The following is a 22,533-nucleotide window of genomic DNA, read 5'->3' as shown; positions in this document are numbered from 1 at the left end:
CAGCTATAATTTTAAAAAAGAGCTCACTAAGTCATAAACTGTAGCTAAAGGCAGCATCTTTGTGTTGGCCACTTTGCTTTCCTTGTTGCTGAGTTACAGAGCTACAAGGACGAAGTGAATCATTACTCTTACATCATCTATACATCCTGCTGACCAAGAAACTAGCCCGAGAAGCACAACAGGCCAAGATGTCCCCCCTCACTGACCTTCTGTATACCCACAGACTGGCGAATATTCAGCTTTCTTTTTCTCTGAAAGGTATCCAAGTCCCATAATTGTGCTGTATCAGAAGAAGTAGTGATGGCATATTTCCCTGACGCATGCACAGAGATTGAAAATACTGATGATTCATGTCCTCTCATCCAGCTAACTAGCTCCTTGGTGACTGTGGTAAAAAACAAAATTGTTACCCAGGTAAAACACTATACGTCTAGAAATAACACTACATAGAAACACCATAGATGAACTGATCCAATGGGCAGTTAGGTATTACATGAGGCACCTCCATTAACATCCACAAAAATGGAAGCCCGTGGCTAGCTGATGAAGTGTACGCTGGGACATGTTAGCAACATCTCTACCATGGAGGCAACCGGAGAGAAAGCTGACAAAGACTTTGATGAAGAATAACCTCAAAAGTGATGCTAGTGAGTTTGGGCTTTCTCTTGTGGGTAATAATTGTATGTAAAAGACATCTAGTCTGTGTTTTAGAAAGAGCACTTTGAGGATATGTGGTGGAGAGGAAGAGATTGGACATGAAAGACTTGTTTCTCTTGTATGTTTATATGCTGCTGTAATAATCCAGGCAGGAGATGTATCGGAGGGCCTAAACTAAGAAAGTGGCAATGGAGAAAAGAACAAATTCAAGAGCTACTAAGGAGAAAAACCAAAAATATTAGTGATCAAGTTGATGTCCTGAGATATAAGAGAAGTGAAGGCTCCAGTGGTTCCAGCTCCGTTATTTAAGCAGATGGTGATACTGTTAGTGGATATAAGAAATACATGAGGCGGGGCTGGGTGGTGGCTCATGCCTGTAATCCCAGCACCGTGGGAGGCTGAGGCAGGTGGATTGCTTCAGCCTAGGAATTTGAGACCAGTCTGGGCAACGTGACAAAACTCTATCTCTAAAAAAATAAGAAAATAAAAAGTAATAACAAATACATGAGGAGGAGCAGATTTGTCAGTGTGAGACAATGATAATACATTTGGCTTTTAAACTTGATTCTGAGGTGCTTGTGTGGTACCTGTGTAAGGAGAGAAAAGAGACTGGAAGGGAAAACACCAAAAACTATTCATGATAATTATCACTGGGAATAAAAGTGTAGGTGATTTTTATTTTCTTTTACACTTTTCTGTATATTTCCAAGTTTTCTACAGTAGGCATGTTTTACTTTTATGATCAGAATTTCCCCCACCCCAGAAAGATGGAACTTAAGAATAGTCAGAAAACAAGATATAAATCTGGGAAACATTTAGCTATAAAGTAGGTCAAAACTGAAGACAGAGAAACAGACAAATCCCTTAGGGAAACAGCAATGGTTTCCAAATACCATTCTGAAGTCTGGCATTAGTTGATGATACATTTTCCATTGGTCTTCAATGAAAGAGAAAAATACAGACAATGTAGTGAGTTTTTCATAAAGTCAAATTTAAAGTACTAACTACCCCTTCGTCTGTATTATGTCACTCCCTGTTTATGTTGAAAGAAAATCCCTTGTTTTATGAAATTGTATTTTTTTCCAATGTCAATTAGCAACATTAGAAGTTGACAAGCTATGTGAGTTCTTCCACTTTTTAAATTGGGTCAAAAATCCAAAAGTCAAGGAACCACTGAAAGAATTCAGGAGACATGATTAAGGAGCAGTTAGTTAGAAAGGCAGGAGGAGAACCAAGGTCACAGAATGAAAACTAAAACTAAAACAAAACAAAACAAAACAAAACACTTTCAACATAATCCCAATTGTTAAATGCTATCGAGAAGTAGGATGCAAGGTATAAAGATGACTTAAACAATCAGGGGTTAGGGTTACTGAGGACCTTGGAGACAGAAGTCTCAATAGCAAGGGGTAAGGGAAGCAGGAGTCGGAATTCATCAATGGATACTGCGAAGAAGCAGAATTTGGCAGACGGGGAAAGAAGGAGGGAGACAGTATCTAAGGAAGGAGTTTTGTGGTGGGGGTTCAGTAAAGCAGAAGAAACTATAAGAACACAAAACAAGGAAGAAAAAGAGGAAAATATTGGAATCTCAGGAAGGGTGAGTTATAAAGACTTCATTTTTCAGATATTTTGTCACAGGAATGTTTGTAACACCAAAAATTGAAAACAGTTTAAAAGTCCAGCAATAGGTAATAAGTTAAAAAATTACGGTAAACATCTATACAGTGGAATGTTAGGTATTGATTTTAGATACGCTGTATGAAGTTTAATGAGATACAATTATCCCACAAAACAATACAGATATAGGATAAGTATGCATTTGTTAGACTATTTAAAAAGTGTATACATAGAAAACAGACTGGAAAGAGAGAGTCCCATCATGAAAACACTGTGTCTCTAGGCATTACTGTAGAATCGCTGTTTTTTTTCTTCTCTGTATGTAGGAGGAGAGTGTAGTACAGTGATTAAGAGCAGTGACTCTGCAAACAGACCACATAGGCTTGGAATCCTGGCTCCACTGCTTATAAACTATGGGACTCTGATTAAGTTACCCATGTGCCTCAGTTTCCTCATCTGCAAAATGGGGATAACAGTATTCATCTCTGTGGGTTATGATGATTAAAATTAATGTGTATAAACTCATAGAAAACTCATGGCAAAGAGTAAACACTACATGTTAGCTATCAGTACTTTTACTATTTTTATTTATACATCTGGCGAATATTATAACACATTGATTATATTAATAAAAAAATACAATTGAGATCTGTTTTTTTAAGAGTAATAGGTTTGGTCTACAGAGCTCTATGTTCTCAATTTAAAAACATAATGTGGTATAAAATACACAGGCTATATTAAAAAAAGACACTGTACCTGTGTGGTAAGGAATTTGACCTTTATAGAGAGGTCTGGCTTCTGTTTAGGCTCCTGTGAGGTAACCTCTAAACCCTTGGCTTAGGAGTGTCTTTGTTATTCCTGGCAGGTCCCTCACATTATACCAGATACTTATGCTAAGACTCAAAGCAGGAGATGGCCACACAAGAAAGGTCAACCATGTGATTAGAAGTTTGGGGCTTTGGGGGCAGGTGACATCAGACTAACTTCTTAGAAGGAGAGGAGGGCTGGAAATTGAGTCCGGCCACGTGGGGAATAATCCAACCAATCATGCCTATGTAATGGAGCCTCAGCAACAACACCAAGTTGGGTAAACTCCCTGTGTCAACAGTGCTTGGTGCAGATGGTCAGCCACGCATCAATGCTGGGAGGGCTACCTGGGAAGGCAATGCAGCCTGAGGACAATGGAGGTTTCCCTTTCGGAAGTCTCCCAGATTCCACTCCATTCGTCTCTTCCTTAGGCTACTTACACTTTGAATCCGTTTGCTATATTAAAACTCTCATCATTAAGTATAGTGCTTTCCTGAGTTCTGTGAGTTGTTCTAGTGAATTATCAAAGCTGACAGTAGTCAGAAACCCTGACTTTGTACTCAACCGATCTAAATAAAGTGAGGCTGCTCCTAGGGCCCCCAGCTCACACCCAGTGTCTGAAGGGAGGGCAATCACGGGGACTGCTCCCTCGAGCTGTACAGATTGGTAAACTTCTCGCAGTTCTTCAATCCATATTTTACTCTGCTTCAAAAGAAAAATAGGAGAACTTCTTACCTGTATCAAAACATTTAATAGAATAATCAGCTAATGCCACAAGGAATTCAGATTTCCTACGAAGATTAAAGGCCAGAGCTGTGCAAGCTTGTGCTGTTCGCTGAACAAGATTGAACCTATTAAGAGATCATTGCATTAGTAACAGAAATTCTTCCAATAATTATAAATTCCACATGGAAGGAGTCCTTAGAGATGAAGAATATGAAACCCAGAAAAATAAACTACCATTTTAGGCCAAAAATAGATTATGAAGGGTTCTATGTGCCATGTTAAGGAGGTTGGATGTTACCAGAATAGGAAACCATTTTAAGTGTTTAGCAGAGCAGAATCACAATCAGGCATGCGTTTTAGGAACATGATCTAGCAGCAATGGCAAATGGATGGAGGGACGTGCAATAAAGATCACTAAGAAAGTTACTACAGAAAATCTCAGTCAGAGATATGGGAGCACAAATAGGAGAGGTTTCAGAAGCCAAGCAGAGACTCCCTATGCATTAAACACGGAGTGGAGTGAAGAGGAGGAATCTGGACTTACTCTTCTGTAAAATGAAGATGAGAATAGATACAAAGTTTTTGTGATGACTAAATGAAATAATACATGTTGAGTGCTCAGTAGAGTACTGGGCACACAGCTAGAGTTTAATTTACAAAAAAGTAAGCTTCTGAACTTGGGCAAAAGAGGAGTAAGTTTGGGGCTAGGAAATAATAAATCTGTCTTTAAACATATTGTTTAAGGCCCTGGGGAAACTAATCTAGAGTTGTGTTGTCTGAAAAAAATAGAATGTAGGCTACATATGTAATTTAAATTTTTTCTAGAAGCCATATTAGAAAAGTAAGAAGCAGCAGGTAAAATTAATCTTAATAATATATGATATGCTTTGGCTCTGTCCCTACCCAAATCTCATCTTGAATTGTGGCTCCCATAATTCCCACCTGTTGTTGAGGGATCCAGTGGGAGACAACTGAATCATGGGGGCGGTTTCCCCCATACTGTTCTCATGGGAGTGAATAAGTCTCACGAGATGTGAGGGTTTTATAAGGGGAAACCCCTTTCCCTTAGTCTTCATTTCTCTCTTGCCACCACCCTGTAAGAAGTGCCTTTGCCTTCCACCATGATTGTGAGGCCTCCCCAGCTACATGGAACTGTGAGTCCATTAAACCTCTTTTTCTTTTCTTTTCTTTCTTTATTATTATTATTTTTGAGATAGGAGTTTCACTCTTGTTGCCCAGGCTGGAGTACAATGGTGTGATCTCAGCGCACTGCAACCTCTGTCTCTCAGGTTTGGGTGATTCTCCTGCCTCAGCCAACCAAGTACCTGGGATTACAGGCATGCGCCACCATGCCTGGCTAATTTTTTTTTTTTTTTTGTATTTTTAGTAGAGATGGGGTTTTTCCATGTTGGTCAGGCTGGTCCCGAACTCCCAACCTCAGATGATCTGCTCACTTCACCCTCTCAAAGTACTGGGATTACAGGCATGAGCCAGCACCCCCAGCCTACACTTCTTTTTCTTTATAAATTACCCAGTCTCAGGTATGTCCTTATTAGGGTGAGAACAGACTAGTATACTTTATTAACTCAACATGTTTCTAAAACACTATTTCAATATTTAATTAATTAAAAATTGAGATATTTTATACTTTTTATCACATTAAGTCATCAAAATCCAGTGTGTATTTTTTTTTTAATGCAGCCCCAGCTGTTGCAGTGTGCATTTTAATTTTACACATGCTTCATGTTTCAGTTTGGACCTGTCACTTTTCAAGGGCTCAAGAGTTACATGCAAGCTAGTGGCTCCTGGAGAGCCCAATCTAGATTTCCAGTAGGTAGTAGTAGCAGAAGTAGGTCTAAGTCAACAGTGTTTACATGGCAGATGAAGCCTGAGGCTTGATGGTGATGAGATTATCAAAAAGAGTAGCTGAAATATGGAAGTAAGCCAAAGACAGATTGTCTGGGAGCACAACACTGAAAGGGCAGGCACTGGAAGAGGGGTCAGTAAAACAAGGGGAAAAATGATTAGAGAGACAGAAAATTCAACAGAGCTGTGTACCATGAAGCCAAAGAAAAGAATTTCAGGGAGGATGGGAAGATAAGAGTATGTAGTGTTTTAGTAAAATGAGAACTGAAAAGAGACCAATGGATTGAACAATTAGGAAGACTTTGAGGGAGCCCAGTATAGTAGGCTTTATGATCAAGTCTGATTTTAAGTCTCAGCTCTGCCACTAACTGCTCAGCTCGGCCCCAAATGTTTTTAGTGAAGGGTGGCAGACCATGCCATCCCATAACAGGCCACTTTGGCATAAGGATTATTTTGAGCTGAATTGAGAAAAAAACAGATAAAAGCTCTCTGCCCTTGTCTAAAAGTTTACATGAATTTGCATACATTTACAAAGGTGTCCCTCTTCCCTTCTCTACCAGGAAGGACAACGGCTGATCACGGGAGATGACTTTAGATCTTTATTATCCTGGAAATAGCACCAGAGAAATCTATATAGCTAGCCTTTAACCACCGTTAGTTTCCCATATATTTCCGTTCCCACAATTTGCTGCCCCTAGAGACTCAAGGTCCTTTTCTTTTGTCTTGTCACTTCTCTAAAAATGTACTGTTCTTTAATGGCGATGCTATATAAGCCAGAGTATAAGCCACTTTTTGAGTTAGTAATACCTGGATACTGTTACGTTACATGCATGATACAAGTTGATAACGCCTCATACTAATTCCTGGATACTCCGGGTATTCTCATGGGTTACATGCACGATACAAATTAATAACTTGTTCATTCTTCTCTTGTTAATCTGTCTCTGTTTCAAGGGCCCCAGTTGAGAATTTAGAGGGGAAGAGGGAAAATTATTTTTTCTCCTCAACAACCAATAGTGAAAAAGGGACAAGAGACAAAATAGTAACGCTCACAGGGCAATGTCTCACGGGAGGCTATAGAAGATAGGGATTAGCACTGGGAGAAATTAAGATCACCTGTTTTTATGAATAAGTTAATGAGGGCTGAACTTTATGAATAAGGTAATGGAGGCTGAACTTACAATATATTTGAGGCTGCAATGGGAAGGAGAAAGGAAAGCTTGCAGGTGTCCATTTTCTCATGAATCAGGAGGGCTGGCAGTCAGAGTAAGAGTAGAGTCCAACACAAGGAGACAAGGAAATTGGTAAAGGTTTGCAACACTTGGTGGAGAATAGGAAAAGTAAGTAACAGTAGATAAGCAAATGAAGTGCAAAGAATCCTTGATGTTGAAGTTCATTATTCTGTCATGAAATCAATTGACAATAATTATTTATTTCAGGATATGGGCAAATAAACAGTGGTACTCCTTTCGGATTAGGAATTGGTGAGGTAAGTGAAGCAAGAATAAAGGATAGAAAAATTGGGCCTATTACTTTTTTGGCAGAGGGCAGAAAAAAATGATTTACAGACTTTTGACTAATGAATCACAGATAAGTAAGTTACACGTCACATCTTTTCTTGAACTATTTGAGAATAAGTTACCAAGATCAAGTTTCCTATAAATAAGAAAACTCTCCCACATAATCACAATACAACCATCAGCACCAAGAAATTACATTTCTACATTACCAACATCTAATCCTAAAACTCCAATCAAATTTTGTCAATTTTCCTAATAATGTTCTTTATAGCAAAAGGATCTGTCCAGATTCATGCCTTTGTCATGTCCCTTTAATCACCCTCAGATTAGGAGTTCTTTAGTCTTTAACCGAAATGCATGAGCTTGTCCCTTGTGGAGATTACAGGACAATTTTCTTATTAGATGTCCTTAATTTAGCTTTGTGTGACGATCCCACTGATTAGATTCAGGTTATATATCTTGGCAGGAATATCACAGAAATGATGCTGTGTTCTTTTCACCGCATCCTATCAGGTGGCACAAAATTTTGATTTATTCCACTACTGGTTATATGAACTTCAGTCATTTGATTAAGGCAGTGTTTGCTAGGCTTCTTCATTGTATAATTACTCTTTTTTTTCCCTCTATAATTAATAAGTACTTTGTGGGGAGGTACTTTGTGACTATTCAATATCCATTTTCTATTAAACTGTTTGTTGATTACAACATGAACTCACAGATTTCAATTGTATTCAATGGATGACCCATCTCCAATGTGACCAGACGGAGCTCCTTCAAGCTGGCAACTGTGTCTTTTGGACACATCCCAATCATTCTTTGAACAGTTCCTTTTTTCTGGCTATAAAATGTTACAGGCTCATCCTGTACTTCCCCTGTCCACATTCTGAAGTTGGCCATTTCTGCAAATATCCTTGATTCCTTTTGGTAGAAAACGGTATTTTGAAAACAAGAACTCAACCCTGGGTATGTTCATTACTACTGGCGTGCTGTTGTTCCCAGGCCCTCTGCCTATACAAAGCTAAGGAATATGTGTGCATATATTAGTACATACCTCTATTTAGTTCTATATCTCTATAGATTCAAAACCAGGGGTTCAAACTGATATATCTAATTCCAGTACAATACCACAGGGTTTATTCTAGTTTTCTGCCTTCCATATTTCGAAGTCTCTTTTCTAAGAATGAGAAACCTGGCCCTCATTATCCCTCATAACCTATATATTCATTTGATCAAAGCCCCCTGTATTAAACTAGCTTCCCATCCCTGCCGCGCTCCCCAGGCAGACACCCTCTGCTTCTCTTGCTGGGCTGCTGCAGCTCTCCTTCCTGCCTCGCCCCACTGCATGAATATCTACCTCCATATATCCCACCTAATTGCTTTTGGACTAAATTGTTTCACAAGGGAAGAGATGAGGAAGAAGAATGAAAATCAACTTTTTTTTTTTTTTTTTTTTTTGAGACGGAGTCTTGCTCTATTGCCCAGGCTGGAGTGTAGTGGCAGTGGCACAATCTCGGCTCACTGCAACCTCCACCTCCTGGGTTCAAGTGATTCTCCTGTCCCGAGTAGGTGGGATTACAGGCATGCACCACGTCCAGCTAATTTTTGTATTTTAATAGAGATGGGGTTTCACCATGTTGGCCAAGCTGGTCTTGAACTCCTGACCTTAAGTGATCCACCCGCCTCAGCCTCCCAAAGTGCTGGGATTTACAGGCCTGAGCCACTGTGCCCAGATGAAAATCAATTCTTTAAAATTCTTAGATCTGCACACCATAACAAAAATGTGCAAAGAAAATTGCATTCTTTCTAGATTGCCTGATGATGCACCAGAAACTGATATATTGGAATTGGCTGGGCATGGTGGCTCAAGCCTATAATCCCAGCACTTTGGGAGGCTGAGCTGGGCAGATCACTTGAGCTCAGAAGTTTGATACCAGCCTGGCCAACATGGTGAAACCCCATCTCTACTAAAAATACAAAAATTAGCCAGGCATGGTGGCAGTTGCCTGTAATCCCAGCTACTCAGGAGGCTGAGGCAGGCAAATTGCTGGAACCCAGAGGCAGTTTACAGTGAGCTGAGATGGTCCCACTGCACTTCAGCCTGGGTGACAGAGTAAGGCTCTGTCTGGAAAAAAAAAAAAAAAGAGCAATAATGACTTTTTAAAATTTAAGAAAAAAATAAACTACTAGAGATACTTTTAAAACCAGCACTTTGATTCTCTAAAATGTGAACCTATTATCATTCTGTCCTTTCCGACTTTCTTCCTTCAGTACTTACGACAGTATTTTGCAAGGTGCCTGAAATATAATAGAACTTAATAAATCTTTCTGAATGAATAATGAATAGCAGGTACTAAAACAGTCAGTGAATTAATAACCTATTAAATAATGTAGATATCAAAAGTATCTGCTTACCTGTTTCCACACAAGTCAAAAACATAAATATTTCCTTGGTGGTCTCCAGCAATTAAGCAGTCGCCTGTGCCATCGAAAGCCACATTCAAAAATCGCAAAACTTTTGGATGGTAATCAGAAGTGCTGTGAATGATGTTCACTATAATTCTGTCAAAGAAAAAAAACCCAAACACTGAATTCTATGTCAAGTATTACTTGATATTATGAAAAATATTGCAAGTAAAGCATTTTGTCTATTCCTTCTTCCCTCTCCTACTGCTCTACACATTTCTCCTCTAGAATCAATCTTGCCAGGACTTTAGAAAAACAGTTCAGAAGCCACTCATTACCAAAGTGGGTGCTGTTCATTTATTCCTCAAATACTTGAAAACTCAGTGTGTCACATACCAAACAAACCAGGTGCTAGGAATAACTGATACAGTCCCTGCTTTAATGGAGCTTACAGTTTAGTAATAAGGACATTAAAACACACACACACACACACACACACACACACACACACACACACAAACAGATTTATAAATTGTGATTAAGTGATAAACAGGGTATGAGATTTTACATTTGTGTATGGGATGTTTCACAGTGAATTAAGTGTGCATGAGTCTTACTTTCATTTCTAATGTATCTACCATGAATTCCCTGGCAGGTGAACTCTGTAAGGATAGGACAACTGCTTGCTCATTACCGTATTCCAACACCTGGCCTACAACACACAAAAGACACTCAAAATATGCCTATTGAATGAACAAATGCTTTAAGAAATAATTCTTTAAAACCCACATTAATCATACTTCTATGTACAAGAGTAAGAGAGCTTATTTTTCAATCTTATTCTAGAGACACATATGTAATGATTAAACTGGTTTTTTTTTTTTTTTTTTTTTTTTTGGTTGTTGTTGCTGTTGAGACAGAGCCTCACTCTGTTGCCCAGGCTGTAGGCAAGTGGCACGATCTTGGCTCACTGCAACCTCTGCCTCCTAGGTTCGAGGGATTCTCCTACCTCAGCCTCCCGGGTAGCTGGAATTACAGGCATATGCCACCACCCCCGGCTGCTTTTTGTATTTTTAGTAGAGACAAGGTTTCACCACGTTGACCAGGCTAATCTTGAACACCTGACCTCAGGTGATCCACTTGCCTTGGCCTTCCAAAGTGTTGGGATTACAGATATGAGCCACCGCGCCCAGCCATGATGAAATTGTCAAATGAAAATGAGAACATCTTAACCTGAAGTTTTAAACACTGATATATACATACACATACAATTAAAAGAAAAAGATAAAAAAGAAAAATCAAAATCAACCCCGTCTCTAGACAAATTACAAAAAATTAGCCAGGGATGGTACATGTGCCTATGGTCCCAGCTATTCAGGAGGCTGAGGTAATAGGATCACCTGAGCCTGGAGCGGTCAAGGCTGCAGTGAGCTGTGATCACGCCACTTCACTCCCGCCTAGATGACACTGTAAGGGCCTGTCTCAAAAAAAAAAAAAAAAAAAAAAAAAAAGAGAAGAGAAAAGAAGAGAAAGGAAAAGAAAGGAAAGGAAAGGAAAGGAAAGGAAAGGAAAGGAAAGGAAAGGAAAGGAAAGGAAAAGAAAAGAAAGAGAAAGAAAGAAAGAAAGAAAGGAAGGAAGGAAGGAAAGGAAAGAAAGAAAGAAGGAAAGAAAAGAAAAGAAAGAAAGATCTACATATAGGGAAAAAGGATGAATGCAGCCAAATATGAATAGCAGCTGTCTGCAGGTAATAGCAATATGGTTAATTTTTTCCCATTTCTACTTTTTAGTAGAGACGGGGCTTTACCTTGTTGGCCAGGCTGGTCTGGAACTCCTGATCTTGTAATCCACCCACCTCAGCCTCCCAAAGTGCTGGGATTACAGGTGTGAGCCACAGCGCCCAGCCTAGTTTTTGGATTTTATATTAGAAACATCTAACTCCATTGTCACTTCATTAAAGCATGCTAAATTGAATTAAGTGGATTAAACATTTTCTTCATGTTTATCTAAACATAAGGCTTTTTAGACTCATTAAAGGAAACAGCAAAATTCTTACAATGCTTATTTTTATCTAGTCCCCAAGGAATTAAAAACACAAAAATAAACATACAGAAATGACAAGTAATATCAAAATGTTCCATGGCAACTAAACTCAAAGCAAACACCTTTTTCCTCCAGTCTTTTTTCTATAACACTTATTATATGTTCTGACTACAAAATTACAGTCATTGTTCAAAATGTGAAAGATATAGAAATACACTAAGAAACAAATTATAATCCTACCACGTAGATGCAATCACAACAGCGACATTCTGTCCCTCTGATTTTTCATATAAACCACATGTACAAGATTTATTTTTGAGCAACTTCCTTTCAGTTTCCCACAGATTGCCTGACAGAATTCCTCAGTTCTCAGACATAGTAAGAATATCAAATATTTACTGGGCACCAAAAGTCTAAAACAATCCTGTCAGGTAAATCTGATTATCCCACTGACAGCCTTAGTGATTAACTTGCCCAAGGTCAGAGTTGGTAAACGGACATTTACTTCAACGAAAAACATCTGACTCCAAGTCAGTGCTCTCTGCCTGTCTAAACAGCATAAACAATGGGTTTTAACAATACAAAGATGAGCTGTGTTTTAGTGGAAGGAGCAAACCATAAAGACATTTGGATAATGAGCCCATTTCTTTCATTTTTTGAATCTTGCACATATATCTAGATATTTTGTAACAGCAAGAAAGAGAAGGTGAGTTGGCTGTAACTTTTAGAATGTTTAGAGAATACCAGAGGTGGGGGTGGTATTTACCCAAATCAAAATTTGAAAATGAAAAATCTGAGGAATCCCTACTTTAGACAAAATTTTTTATTTAATGTAGTTGATGAGACAGCAGCATTGATAAAGAGGACTGACAGCAACCGGGAACCAAAGAAACTGCTGGTAAAATGTCTCACTCCCACTTTGGATATACATAGTAGACACATAAAGTCTGATTGGTCAAGAAGCAACCAAAGCATCAACAGAAAAATCACTAGAGGCCGGGCGCGGTGGTTCGCACCTGTAATCCCAACTTTGTGAGACTGAGAACAGACGGATCAGCTAAGGCTAGGAGTTCGAGACCAGCCTGGCCAACCTGGTGAAACCCCGTCTCTACTAAAAATAGAAAAATTAGCAGGGTGTGGTGGCGCGCGCCGGTAACCCCCGGTACTCGGGAGGCTGAGGCAGGAGACTCGCCTTAAGTCGGGAGGTGGAGGTTGCAGTGAGCCGAGATCGCGCCACTGCCTGGCAACAGAGCGAGACTCCGTCTCAAAAAGAAAAGAAAAATCACGACAAGAACAAGAAACACACTGAAACAGGAACTCAAGCGATTTCTGTGAAATCCTAGGGAATTAGAAGCATTAAGATCACTCCGCGTGCAGAAATCGAAATCCAAATGGCACCGCTTTGGAGCAAAGGTTTCCAGGAAATCGCACAAGAGGCTAAGCTTCAAACAGGAAAGGTAACTGGGAACAGCATGAAAAGCAGCGCTGGCCGTACTAGGAGCCCTCCTGCAACGCAGAATGGAAGCCCTGCCCCTAACATACACGCCAACAGTAAACTCCAGAGAACCGAAGTGTGTTTTGCTCCATCGGCGTCCCCAGAGCTTAGAGGTGCGCTTGGCATACAGTAGGCGCTCAACAGTTGATGAATGCTTGCGCGCCTGAACACATCCAAGGATGTAAGGAGGGATAAACTGCAGTCTTTGGAAGGGGCAGAGTGTCCTGCTCTTTCACCCGCATCTCCGCCTGGAGTTCTGCTCCAGCCCCAACTGTTAATACTCACTGAGCACCTACTACGTGCCAGGGACACTAGCGGGATACCGTGATCATTAAAGCAAGATAGTCCCGGCACACACCAAGAGCCGCAAGTTCCCAGGTGTGAGGACCACCTGCCTCCTCCTGCTCCTTGCGGTCCCGGACTAGACCCCCGCCCGGCAGAACTCAGACGAGCGTCTCTGCGGACCCTGCGTCCGGAGCCACCTGTTCCACCGCAGGACATCCAATCCACGGATGCGGGGCTGGGTCCGAGCCAGAACCCGGACCGCTGCCCGGCGCCCCCTCCTCGCCGGTCTCTATTCTCTCCACAGCCCGCGCCCTCCCGCCACCGCTTTTACCCGTCCCGCGTGGCCGGGGACGGCTTGCGGTGCCATATCTTGCCGCTCTCCTTGTTGCCCAGGTCCGTGCTCTGCATGGCGAAGCTCGTCCGCCACCGCCTGCGGCCCGCTGGATAACCGTTCCGACGCCTTCCCGGCAGGCCACGCGCTCCCGGCCCGGGAAATTTGAGCGCCAGATGGGGCGGCCTGAGTCCGGCATCCGCCAGGCGCACCAACCCTCTTTCTACTAACAACCAATCGGAAGGCTGATTCCTCCCAAACTCCGTCGAGGCTTCCCCTCCCGCTCTGGACAATGGAATCGACCAAAGATCTTCTCTTAGACTCCGCCCCTTTCTGAGGTCTGTCTTCACGCCCCCGGACCCAAAGCCTTCTGGGAATCGTAGTTTTCTGCAGGTGGATCATAGAGGAGAGGAATTGGCTTTTGGCATGCTCCCCTTTGGGAGACTTGCGGGGTTTTAGGCTCCCATCAGAGGCAATGAAAGTGATTTTCTCCTGTGATTCCTGCATTCCGTTCTAAATTGCTTTTAAGGGTTAAGGAATTGTATAGAAATAACTAAGAAGCAAGGAGACAAATGCAGAGAAGCAAGGAGACAAACGCATTGAGAGTGGATGGGTTTCTTTTATAGAACTTTTGGGCTCAAAAGAACCTTACAGATGAAAAATAGTCCATGTTTCTTGACCTTTTCACCATCCTCATGGTTTTGTTTTTTCAGTTCCGTAATCTATCAAGACCTTTTGGCAATATGTTGTCCAGTCCACCAATCACGGTCCAGAAAAGCAATAATATCAACAACTGGCCGCCTTGACTTTAGAGTTCTTTGGTAAAAATACACTTAGTGCCTCTGGAGGGCTTAGTAGGTACGGGGCACTTTTCTACTTGCTTTCCGAATATATCAACTCCTTTAATCCTTGCAGCAAATTTACAAGTTAGGTGGTACTAATTATCTCATTTTTAGTGCTCTATGAGGTTGTGCGTTAATTTCCTGAGGCTGCCGTCACGAATTACCACAAACTTGGTGACATAAAAAAACAGAAATGTATTCTCGGGAATTTCTTGAGGCCATACATCGGAAATCAAAGTGTCTGCAGCCTCCTATCAGGCTCTAAGCAAGATTCTCTTACTTGTCTATTCTTCTAGGGGGTGCTGGCTTTCTTGGCTTGTGATCACATCGCTGCATTCTCTGCTTCCATCTTCATACGTCTTTCTATTCTAGGACGCGTCTTTTTCTCTTCTGTTTCAAATCTCCCTCTGTTTTTCTCTTATAAGGAAACGTGTCACTGGGTCCATATGAATAATCCAGGATGATCTCTTCATCTCAAAATCCTTAATTACATCTGCAAAGACCGTTTTTCTAAATAAGGTAACAGTCACAGATTTTGGGATTAGTATGTGGACATATATTTGGGGGGGGGACACAATTCATCCTATTACAGGTAAGTACTAATATTGCCCACTTTTGCAGACAAGGAAACTTTAAGTCTTTCTATGTCTGGTCCCCGTGTTATTCCACAACAGAAAAATGACATTAAAAAAATTATATGGTCGTGGTATTTGAAAAGTTTAAACTCTTGATCAGAAAGACAATTTCTCAAAAAAAAAAATACTAATGCAGATTTTTAAACGTTATATTGTTATCAAGGGGTGGCTCCAAAAGATCAGACAACTTGTAATGAACCTGTTGCCGAGGAAGCAACTGCAGCTCATCTTTATTTATTGGTTTTGAGATGGCGATAAACTACATGTACGAATGTTTGCATTATTATTTCGGAAACTTAGAATGCTAAACTTAAGCTATGGGGCCTAACCTGAAATAGGTTATTTCACAACATTTCTATCTCACACTGTTAACCAAAGAAACTTTTTTATCAGAGGCAAAGATGAATCTGCTGAATGATTTTCTTAATTTCTCTGGCTTAACCTGTCTGCAGCTCAGCTAGTTTGGGCTGCCCCAGCCCATGTGACCATCCTATTCAATCTCAGATATGTGACAAAGAGGTTTAAATACTACAGATCTTCTGGGCTCCCATTTTGTACTTAACTTTTGATTTTGGGGGCACAATCTGAAGGACAGGCTGGAAAGATGTGTACCAACAGCTGCTAACTTTCTGCTCATTAGATCTCCCAGGTTTTACGCCACCAATTGTTAGTCTCTTGTGATCTAGTTCCTTTCTGAATTATTAGTCACTTAATAACAGGTACATATTATACATGTATATATCTGTATGTGTATGTATATATATATATTTAGACATCCAAATGTATACATACAAATATATATACACACACATATATGTATATACTTACAACACTAATTGGTAGTCCCTTATGTTCTAGTTCCTTTCTGAACCATTAGTCACTCAATAACAGGTACATTCCACATATATATATATATATATATACACACACACATACGTATATCTGTTATATATAATACACATACACATGTAAAGGTATATAAGTGTATAAGGGCATATAAATATAACTTATATACCTATAATATATATATAAAGTTGTACTATATACCTATATAGCTATACTATATACCTTTATATATTGAGATATACTATATACCTATTTATATATAAATATACCTTTAGCATACAGTATGCCTTTGTAGGGCATAAAGGTATACAATTTGTATGTACTTTTATATGTATTTATAAAGGTATATAGTATGAACCTTTATATATATATTTTTTTTTTTTCTTTTTTTTTTTGAGATGGAGTCTTGCTCTGCTGCCCAGGCTGGAGTGCAGTGGCGTGATCTTAGCTCACTGCAACCTCCACCTCCCAGGCACAAGCGATTCTTCTGCCTCAGACTCCCAAGTAGGTGGGATTCTAGGCTTGCACCACCACACCCAGCTAATTTTTGTATTTTTTTTTAGTAGAGAGGGGGTTTCGCCATGTTAGCCAGGCTGGTCTCGAACTCTTGACCTCAAATGATCCACCTGCCTCAGCCTCTCAAAGTGCTGGGATTACAAGCATGAGCCACTGTGCCCAGCCTATATGTATTTATATGTCTGTATATATATAAATAATATATACATTTATATGTATTTATGTACATATAAATAGTATGCACTATATAAATAGTATGTACATGTATATATACACATATGTACCTGTTATTGAGTGACTAATGATTCAGAAAGGAACTCCAGCAGAAGGGCCTACCAATTAGTGTTGTAAGTATATACGTATAAACAGTTTTACTGAGAAATAATTGACATTCAATAACTTTACATATTTAAAGTGTACAATTTTGTAAGTTTTTACATAGCTAGCCCCACCCATGAAACCATCACCATAATCAAGATAATGAACACATCCATCATCCCTGTTTCCTCATTTCTCTTTGTAATCTTTCTCTACTCTCGCCCACTTTGCTCATAAGCAAACACTGATCTATTTTCCTTTCTTTAGTTAACATTTTCTAGAAATTTACATAAATGGATTCATAGACTATGTGCTCTTTCTTTTCTTTCTTTCTTTTTTTTGTTGGTCTACAAGGAAACCTGTCATTGGGTCCATATGAATAATTCAGGATGATCTCTTCATCTCAAAATCCTTAACTTAATTACATCTGCAAAGACCCTTTTTCCAAATAAGGTAACAGTCACAGATTTTCGGATTAGTATGTCGATATATACTATGAGCGGGCCACCATTCAACCTATTATAGGTAAGTAGTAATTCTTTTTTTTTTTTTTTGAGATGGAGTGTCGCTCTGTCACCCAGGCTAGAGTTCAACGGCACGATCTCAGCTCACTGCAACCTCTGCCTCCCAGGTTCACGTGATTCTCCTGCCTCAGCCTCCCAAGTATCTGGGACTACAGCCATGTACCACCATGCCCGGCTAATTTTTGTATTTTTAGTAGAGATGAGGTTTCGTCATGTTGACCAGCTGGTCTTGAACTCCTGACCTCAAGTGATCCACCTGACTTGGCGCTGGGATTATAGGTGTGAGCCACTGCACCTGGCCACATTCCTTGTCCTAATTGCCCCAGAAGCTGATCTGGCCTCCTGACTTTCTGGTACTTGAGCTAAAACATTGCCTCTTGTTTGGAAAGTAGATGGAATTGGAAGAAAAAAAAAAGGTGAGGAAAGGCTTCAGGAGGCAATGATGCATGAGCTCTGTCGGAAGGGTGAGTGGAGGTTACCAAGGCAGAGGAGATATTAGGGGAGGAAACAGCATCTGTAAAAAGTCAGGAGGTTGTGAGGCGACAGGGTACCTTCCAGAAACTAGAGGAGTTCTGCTCGATTAAAGGGCAGGATGCACAAGAAGTCATTGGGCATGTACAATGCTTAGCACTTTGAAAGCCCTCAATAATAACAGTAACAGTTATTATTATTGTTTTTAGTAGCGACAAGGTTATTTCTCATCTATTATTCCTATATGGAGAATAGCAAGGGAATAAGAGTTGTGCTGAAGTCAGAATACAAAAGACCCGGGCCAAACACAGTGGCTCATGCCTGTAATCCCAGCACTTTGGGAGGCTGAGGTGGGCAGATCACTTGAGGTCAGGAGTTCAAGACCAGCCTGGCCAACATGATGAAACCCTGTCTCTACTGAAAATACAACAATCAGTCAGGCATGGTGACGCACGCCTGTAGTCCCAGCCCATCAGGAGGTTGAGGAGGAGAATCGCTTGAATTCTGGAGGTAGAGTTTGCAGTGAGCCAAGATCGTGCCACTGCACTGCAATCTGAGCAACAGAATGAGACTCTGTCTTTAAAAAAAAGAAAAAAATCACTAGAACGAGAAACACACTGAAACAATGTGTTTTAAAAATATTATAAAGACCTAGTCTGCCATTCTAAGGAGTTTGGATTGTAATATCTGAGTGAGTTAGAAAGAAACACCACACTGTGAGTTCAAATTACGAGTCCTTTATTCAGCTGGCAACCGAGAGTCAGCTAACGCTCAAAATTTCTTGGCCCCGAGGAAGAGGCTTGATTTCCCTTTATACCTTGATTTAGGTAGGGGAGGGGGCAGTTTAGCTGAAGTGGAATTTTACAGAAGCAGAACAAGCAAGTTAGTAGGAGGAGGCTGGTAACCAGGGGGCAGGAGGTTCCCAGAATTGTTGGTTGCTAAGGGTATTTCCATACAATCACTAAGAGGGGTGGCAGGGGGAACTTTCCATACAATCAATCACCAAGGAAGGTATTCACAACAGCAGGTAGACTTGCCAAGCAGAAAGGGGTTACAATGGTTGCAGATACTGTGAACAGTGTGAACCACTCTTAACGGTTCAGAGCTTTGAGTGCAGCGTGGCCCAGTAATGCACCTGAGGGGCCGCGGCAGGGAGGAAGAGGCTCAAGAGAGCTTGTCAGGTTTGCTGCTAAGATGGAGTCAGTTAGGCTAACCCAGGTTAGGTTATTACAGGATCTTATCCTGAAAGGTTCTAGGGAAACTCCTTTTTTTTTTTTTTTTTCTTTTTTGAAATAGAGTCTCAGCCACTCAGGCTGGAGTGCAGTGGCATGACCTCGGCTCACTTGCAACCACCGTCTCCTGGATTCAAGTGATTCTCCTATCTCAGCCTCCTGAGTAGCTGAGATTACAGGCACCCACCATCATGCCCAGCTAAGTTTTGTATTTTAGTAGAGACGGGGTTGCTCCACGTTGGCCAGGCTGGTCTTGAACTCCTGACCTCAGGTGATCCACCTGCCTCGACCTCCCATAGTGTTGGGATTACAGGCGTGAGCCACTCCGCCTGGCCTGACGCTCCTTGTTTCTAAATACATCCCTTTGACTGCAGTGGGAAGATCACTCAGATGAGTTTGAAGCTTCAGGCAGGAGTTGAATATTTATTTAAGCAGTTTAGAACACATCTCTTTGATTTTTTTCTGTTCTGACTCATTAAAACTGGGAGATGGGGAGGTTAACAGTGTCATAATTCACAGAGGGGGAACTGTTATTCCACGAAAAATGAAGAAGAGTTGACCAAGTCAGGCAACAGTTAGCTAACAAGTTTATGGACATATTGTGTAGGAAAGCTGGCATTGCAAAAGAACAGTTCTGTTTCATTAGTAAAACAGACACAGGTGTCTCGCTGCTAACTGATGCAAACCTAGGCAATGCTTTCCATTTCCTAAATGGCTCAACTATTTGGCCTTGTGAGGGGGAAGGAGAAGGTAGAAACCATTGCAGGTGAACTATGACATATTGTATCCCCCCTCTCCCCACTTTAGTATGAGTCAGAATGGAAAAAAATCAAAGAGATGTGTTCCAAGCTGCTTTAATAAATATTCATCCCTAGGTGTTTTCATAAAACATACATGAAAGCAACCAAGGGCAGTGTTTCATGTATAATCAAAAGGATTTGGGACCTACGGCTGAAATAGTACAATATCGGAGGAGAGGAGGAAATGAATATGAATGAATTTGAATAGTACAGTATCAGAGGGGAGGAGGATTGATCTTGACAGGCAGCAAGATCATGCTCACCTACAATGTGGAAACTGCCGACACAGATTAGGTTTCTAAAGCCTTTCTCCACTCTAAAGGAAGGAGGAGCTCAAAGGGTGAAGCTCCTAATCACACGACGAATGAGCCCTGCCTGTAAGTTTTGTCTTTAGAGCCGTTTCACTTGGCCAGGAGAGGAGGCAGGGGTGTAATTATCAGCCTTTATGACATCAAAACTGTCCTAAGTAGTCTAGAGCCGCTTGGGCCATAGCCACAACTACATAATATTCCATCATGTGGATGTGGCATAATGTTATAATCCCCAGTTGTTGGCAGCTGGGTTTAAAAAAATATTTGCATGCTGGGAGATGGCTCATGCCTGTAATCCCAGCACTTTGAGAGGCTGAGGCAGGCAGATCACTTGAGGTCAGGAGTTCGAGACCAGCCTGGCCAACATGATGAAATCCTGTCTCCATTAAAAATACAAAATTTAGCTGGGTGTGGTGGCAGGCACCTATAATCCCAGCTACCTAGGATGCTGAGGCAGGAGAATCACAACCTCACTGTGGAGGCTGCAGTGAGCGGAGATCATGCCACTGCACTCCAGCCTGGGTGACAGAGTGAGACTCCCTCTCAAGAAGGAAAAAAAAAAAAAAAAGCAATCTGTGTGCCAGAAAAATTACTATCTAATTGTGCTATTGCAGGAACTAGTCTAAATCAGCTTGGGAGGATTTTATCAGGCTTAAACCTTCAAATTTATAATCTGTAGGTAGTGACCTATTCCAAAGATCTCCCTGGGCAGAAGGCTGTGGGGGTCAAAAGATGTTAGGAATATCTCCCACAGGACTGAATAATTAGCCTTGGTTTGCAGGCGCCTAATAACATTTGTGAGCTCAGAGGACAGGCTCTCATCAAGCATGAGAAAATGCCAGTAAACCATGAGTAAAATGCCTCTAATTGCTGTAAGGGTGGGAGACAAGGTGATTGAGCTAAGCGTTTATTGCCCGTAAAGTATTCCAGGGCAGTGTAATCCCTCCTCGGGCACCCCCTCTGAGGAGTAAGGATGATCAGCAAGAAATCAGCACCTAACAGACCCCTCCTCGGCCAAACATCACACCAACTGGCTCTTCAGTTTCTTTCCTTCTCTGTGTGGCCTTAGTAGTAAAAACCATTTTTTTCCAAGTGTTTTTGTTTTTATTATATCGGTGGGTTTGATAAATACTGCAAGCTACTTTCCATGTGAGGAAAGAAAAAGAGGATAAGCTCAATGGGATCACTGATTACTCTGGAGACTTTGGAAGAGTACTGTCTGTTATCGAAATCAAGCCCTAGAAGTTGGGACCAGCTGCTTAACATGCAGACAATTTCTTTGCAAGGAAGTAGGTGTGAACATCTGGGGCATGGAGAGGGTAATGGAACCCACATCGACTAGACGTCTGCGCCAGGTATGTGTTAGCTGCTTTTCACTTTATTCTAGTTTGTTCTTTGGTCTTGCTTCCTTTTTTTTTTTTTTTTTTTTTTTTTTCTGATGGAGTCTCACTCTGTTGCCCAGGCTGGAATACAGTGGCATGATCTTGGCTCACTGCAACCTCTACCTCCAGGATTCAAGCAATTCTCCTGTCTTGGCCTCCTGAGTAGCTGGGATTACAGGTGTGCACCACCACACGTGACTAATTTTTTTTATTTTTAGTAGAGATGGGATTTCATCATGTTGGCCAGGCTGGTCTCGAACTCCTGATCTCAGGTGATCCACCTGCCTTGCCCTTTCAAAGTGTGGGGATTCAAGAATCGCTTGAACCAGGAGGCGGAGGTTGCAGTGAGCTAGTATTGCACCACTACACTCCAGCCTGGGCAACAAGAGTGGCACTCTGCCTCAAAAATAAATAAATAAATAGGAAATTGGTACTTATTACCTTTTGAAATATAATGTATTTTTAAAGTAAGTTTACATAATTTAATTTAATTTTGTTTTTAGAGACAGGGTCTCCCTTCATTGCCCAGGCTGGAGAGCAGTGGTGCAATCATAGCTCACTGCAGCCTCAAACTCCTAGGCTCAAGTGTTCCTCCCACTTCGGCCTCCCCAAATACTGGAATGACAGCCATGAGTCATTGCACCCAGGCTAATTTAATTAGAAAAATATATTTTTAAAATATTTTGTTTCCATAGGTTTTTGGGGTACAGGTGGTACTGGTTATGAGTAGGTTCTTTAGTGGTGATTTATGAGATTTTGGTGCACTCATCGCCCGAGCAGTATACACTGCACCCAATTTGTAGTCTTTTATCCCTCGGCCCCTTCCTGCCCTTACCCCTGAGTCCCCAGAGTCCATTGTATCCTTCTTATGACTTTGCATCCTCATAGCTTAGCTCCTGCTTATAAGTG

The 22,533-nt window shown here is 41.1% G+C and overlaps 1 protein-coding gene across 7 annotated transcripts in view; it reads right to left on the bottom strand.

Moving 5' to 3' along the window:
• Positions 1 to 13,958, bottom strand: part of TBC1D31 (TBC1 domain family member 31) — a 75,262-nt gene extending 61,304 nt beyond the window's left edge. For 2 of the 7 annotated variants that reach the window (XM_032252873.1, XM_032252883.1), the window contains exons 1-4: positions 13,748 to 13,956; positions 9,606 to 9,752; positions 3,817 to 3,932; positions 207 to 385 (exon numbers count right to left, since the gene is read on the bottom strand). In XM_032252873.1, coding sequence (XP_032108764.1) covers positions 207 to 385; positions 3,817 to 3,932; positions 9,606 to 9,752; positions 13,748 to 13,824 — 519 coding nt within the window. In that variant the 5' untranslated portion in view covers positions 13,825 to 13,956. Of the gene's footprint in view, positions 1 to 206; positions 386 to 3,816; positions 3,933 to 6,854; positions 7,075 to 9,605; positions 10,480 to 13,747 lie in introns of those variants that run through there. The other 5 variants (XM_032252878.1, XM_032252890.1, XM_032252867.1 and 2 more) reach the window with 5 other exon arrangements.
• Positions 13,959 to 22,533: the final 8,575 nt, after the last annotated feature.

Source organism: Sapajus apella, unplaced genomic scaffold (genome assembly GCF_009761245.1).
Source record: "Sapajus apella isolate SASKATOON/1434 unplaced genomic scaffold, GSC_monkey_1.0 scaffold3, whole genome shotgun sequence".
Lineage (NCBI taxonomy): Eukaryota > Metazoa > Chordata > Mammalia > Primates > Cebidae > Sapajus > Sapajus apella.
This window is presented reverse-complemented; position numbering and strand designations above follow the sequence as displayed.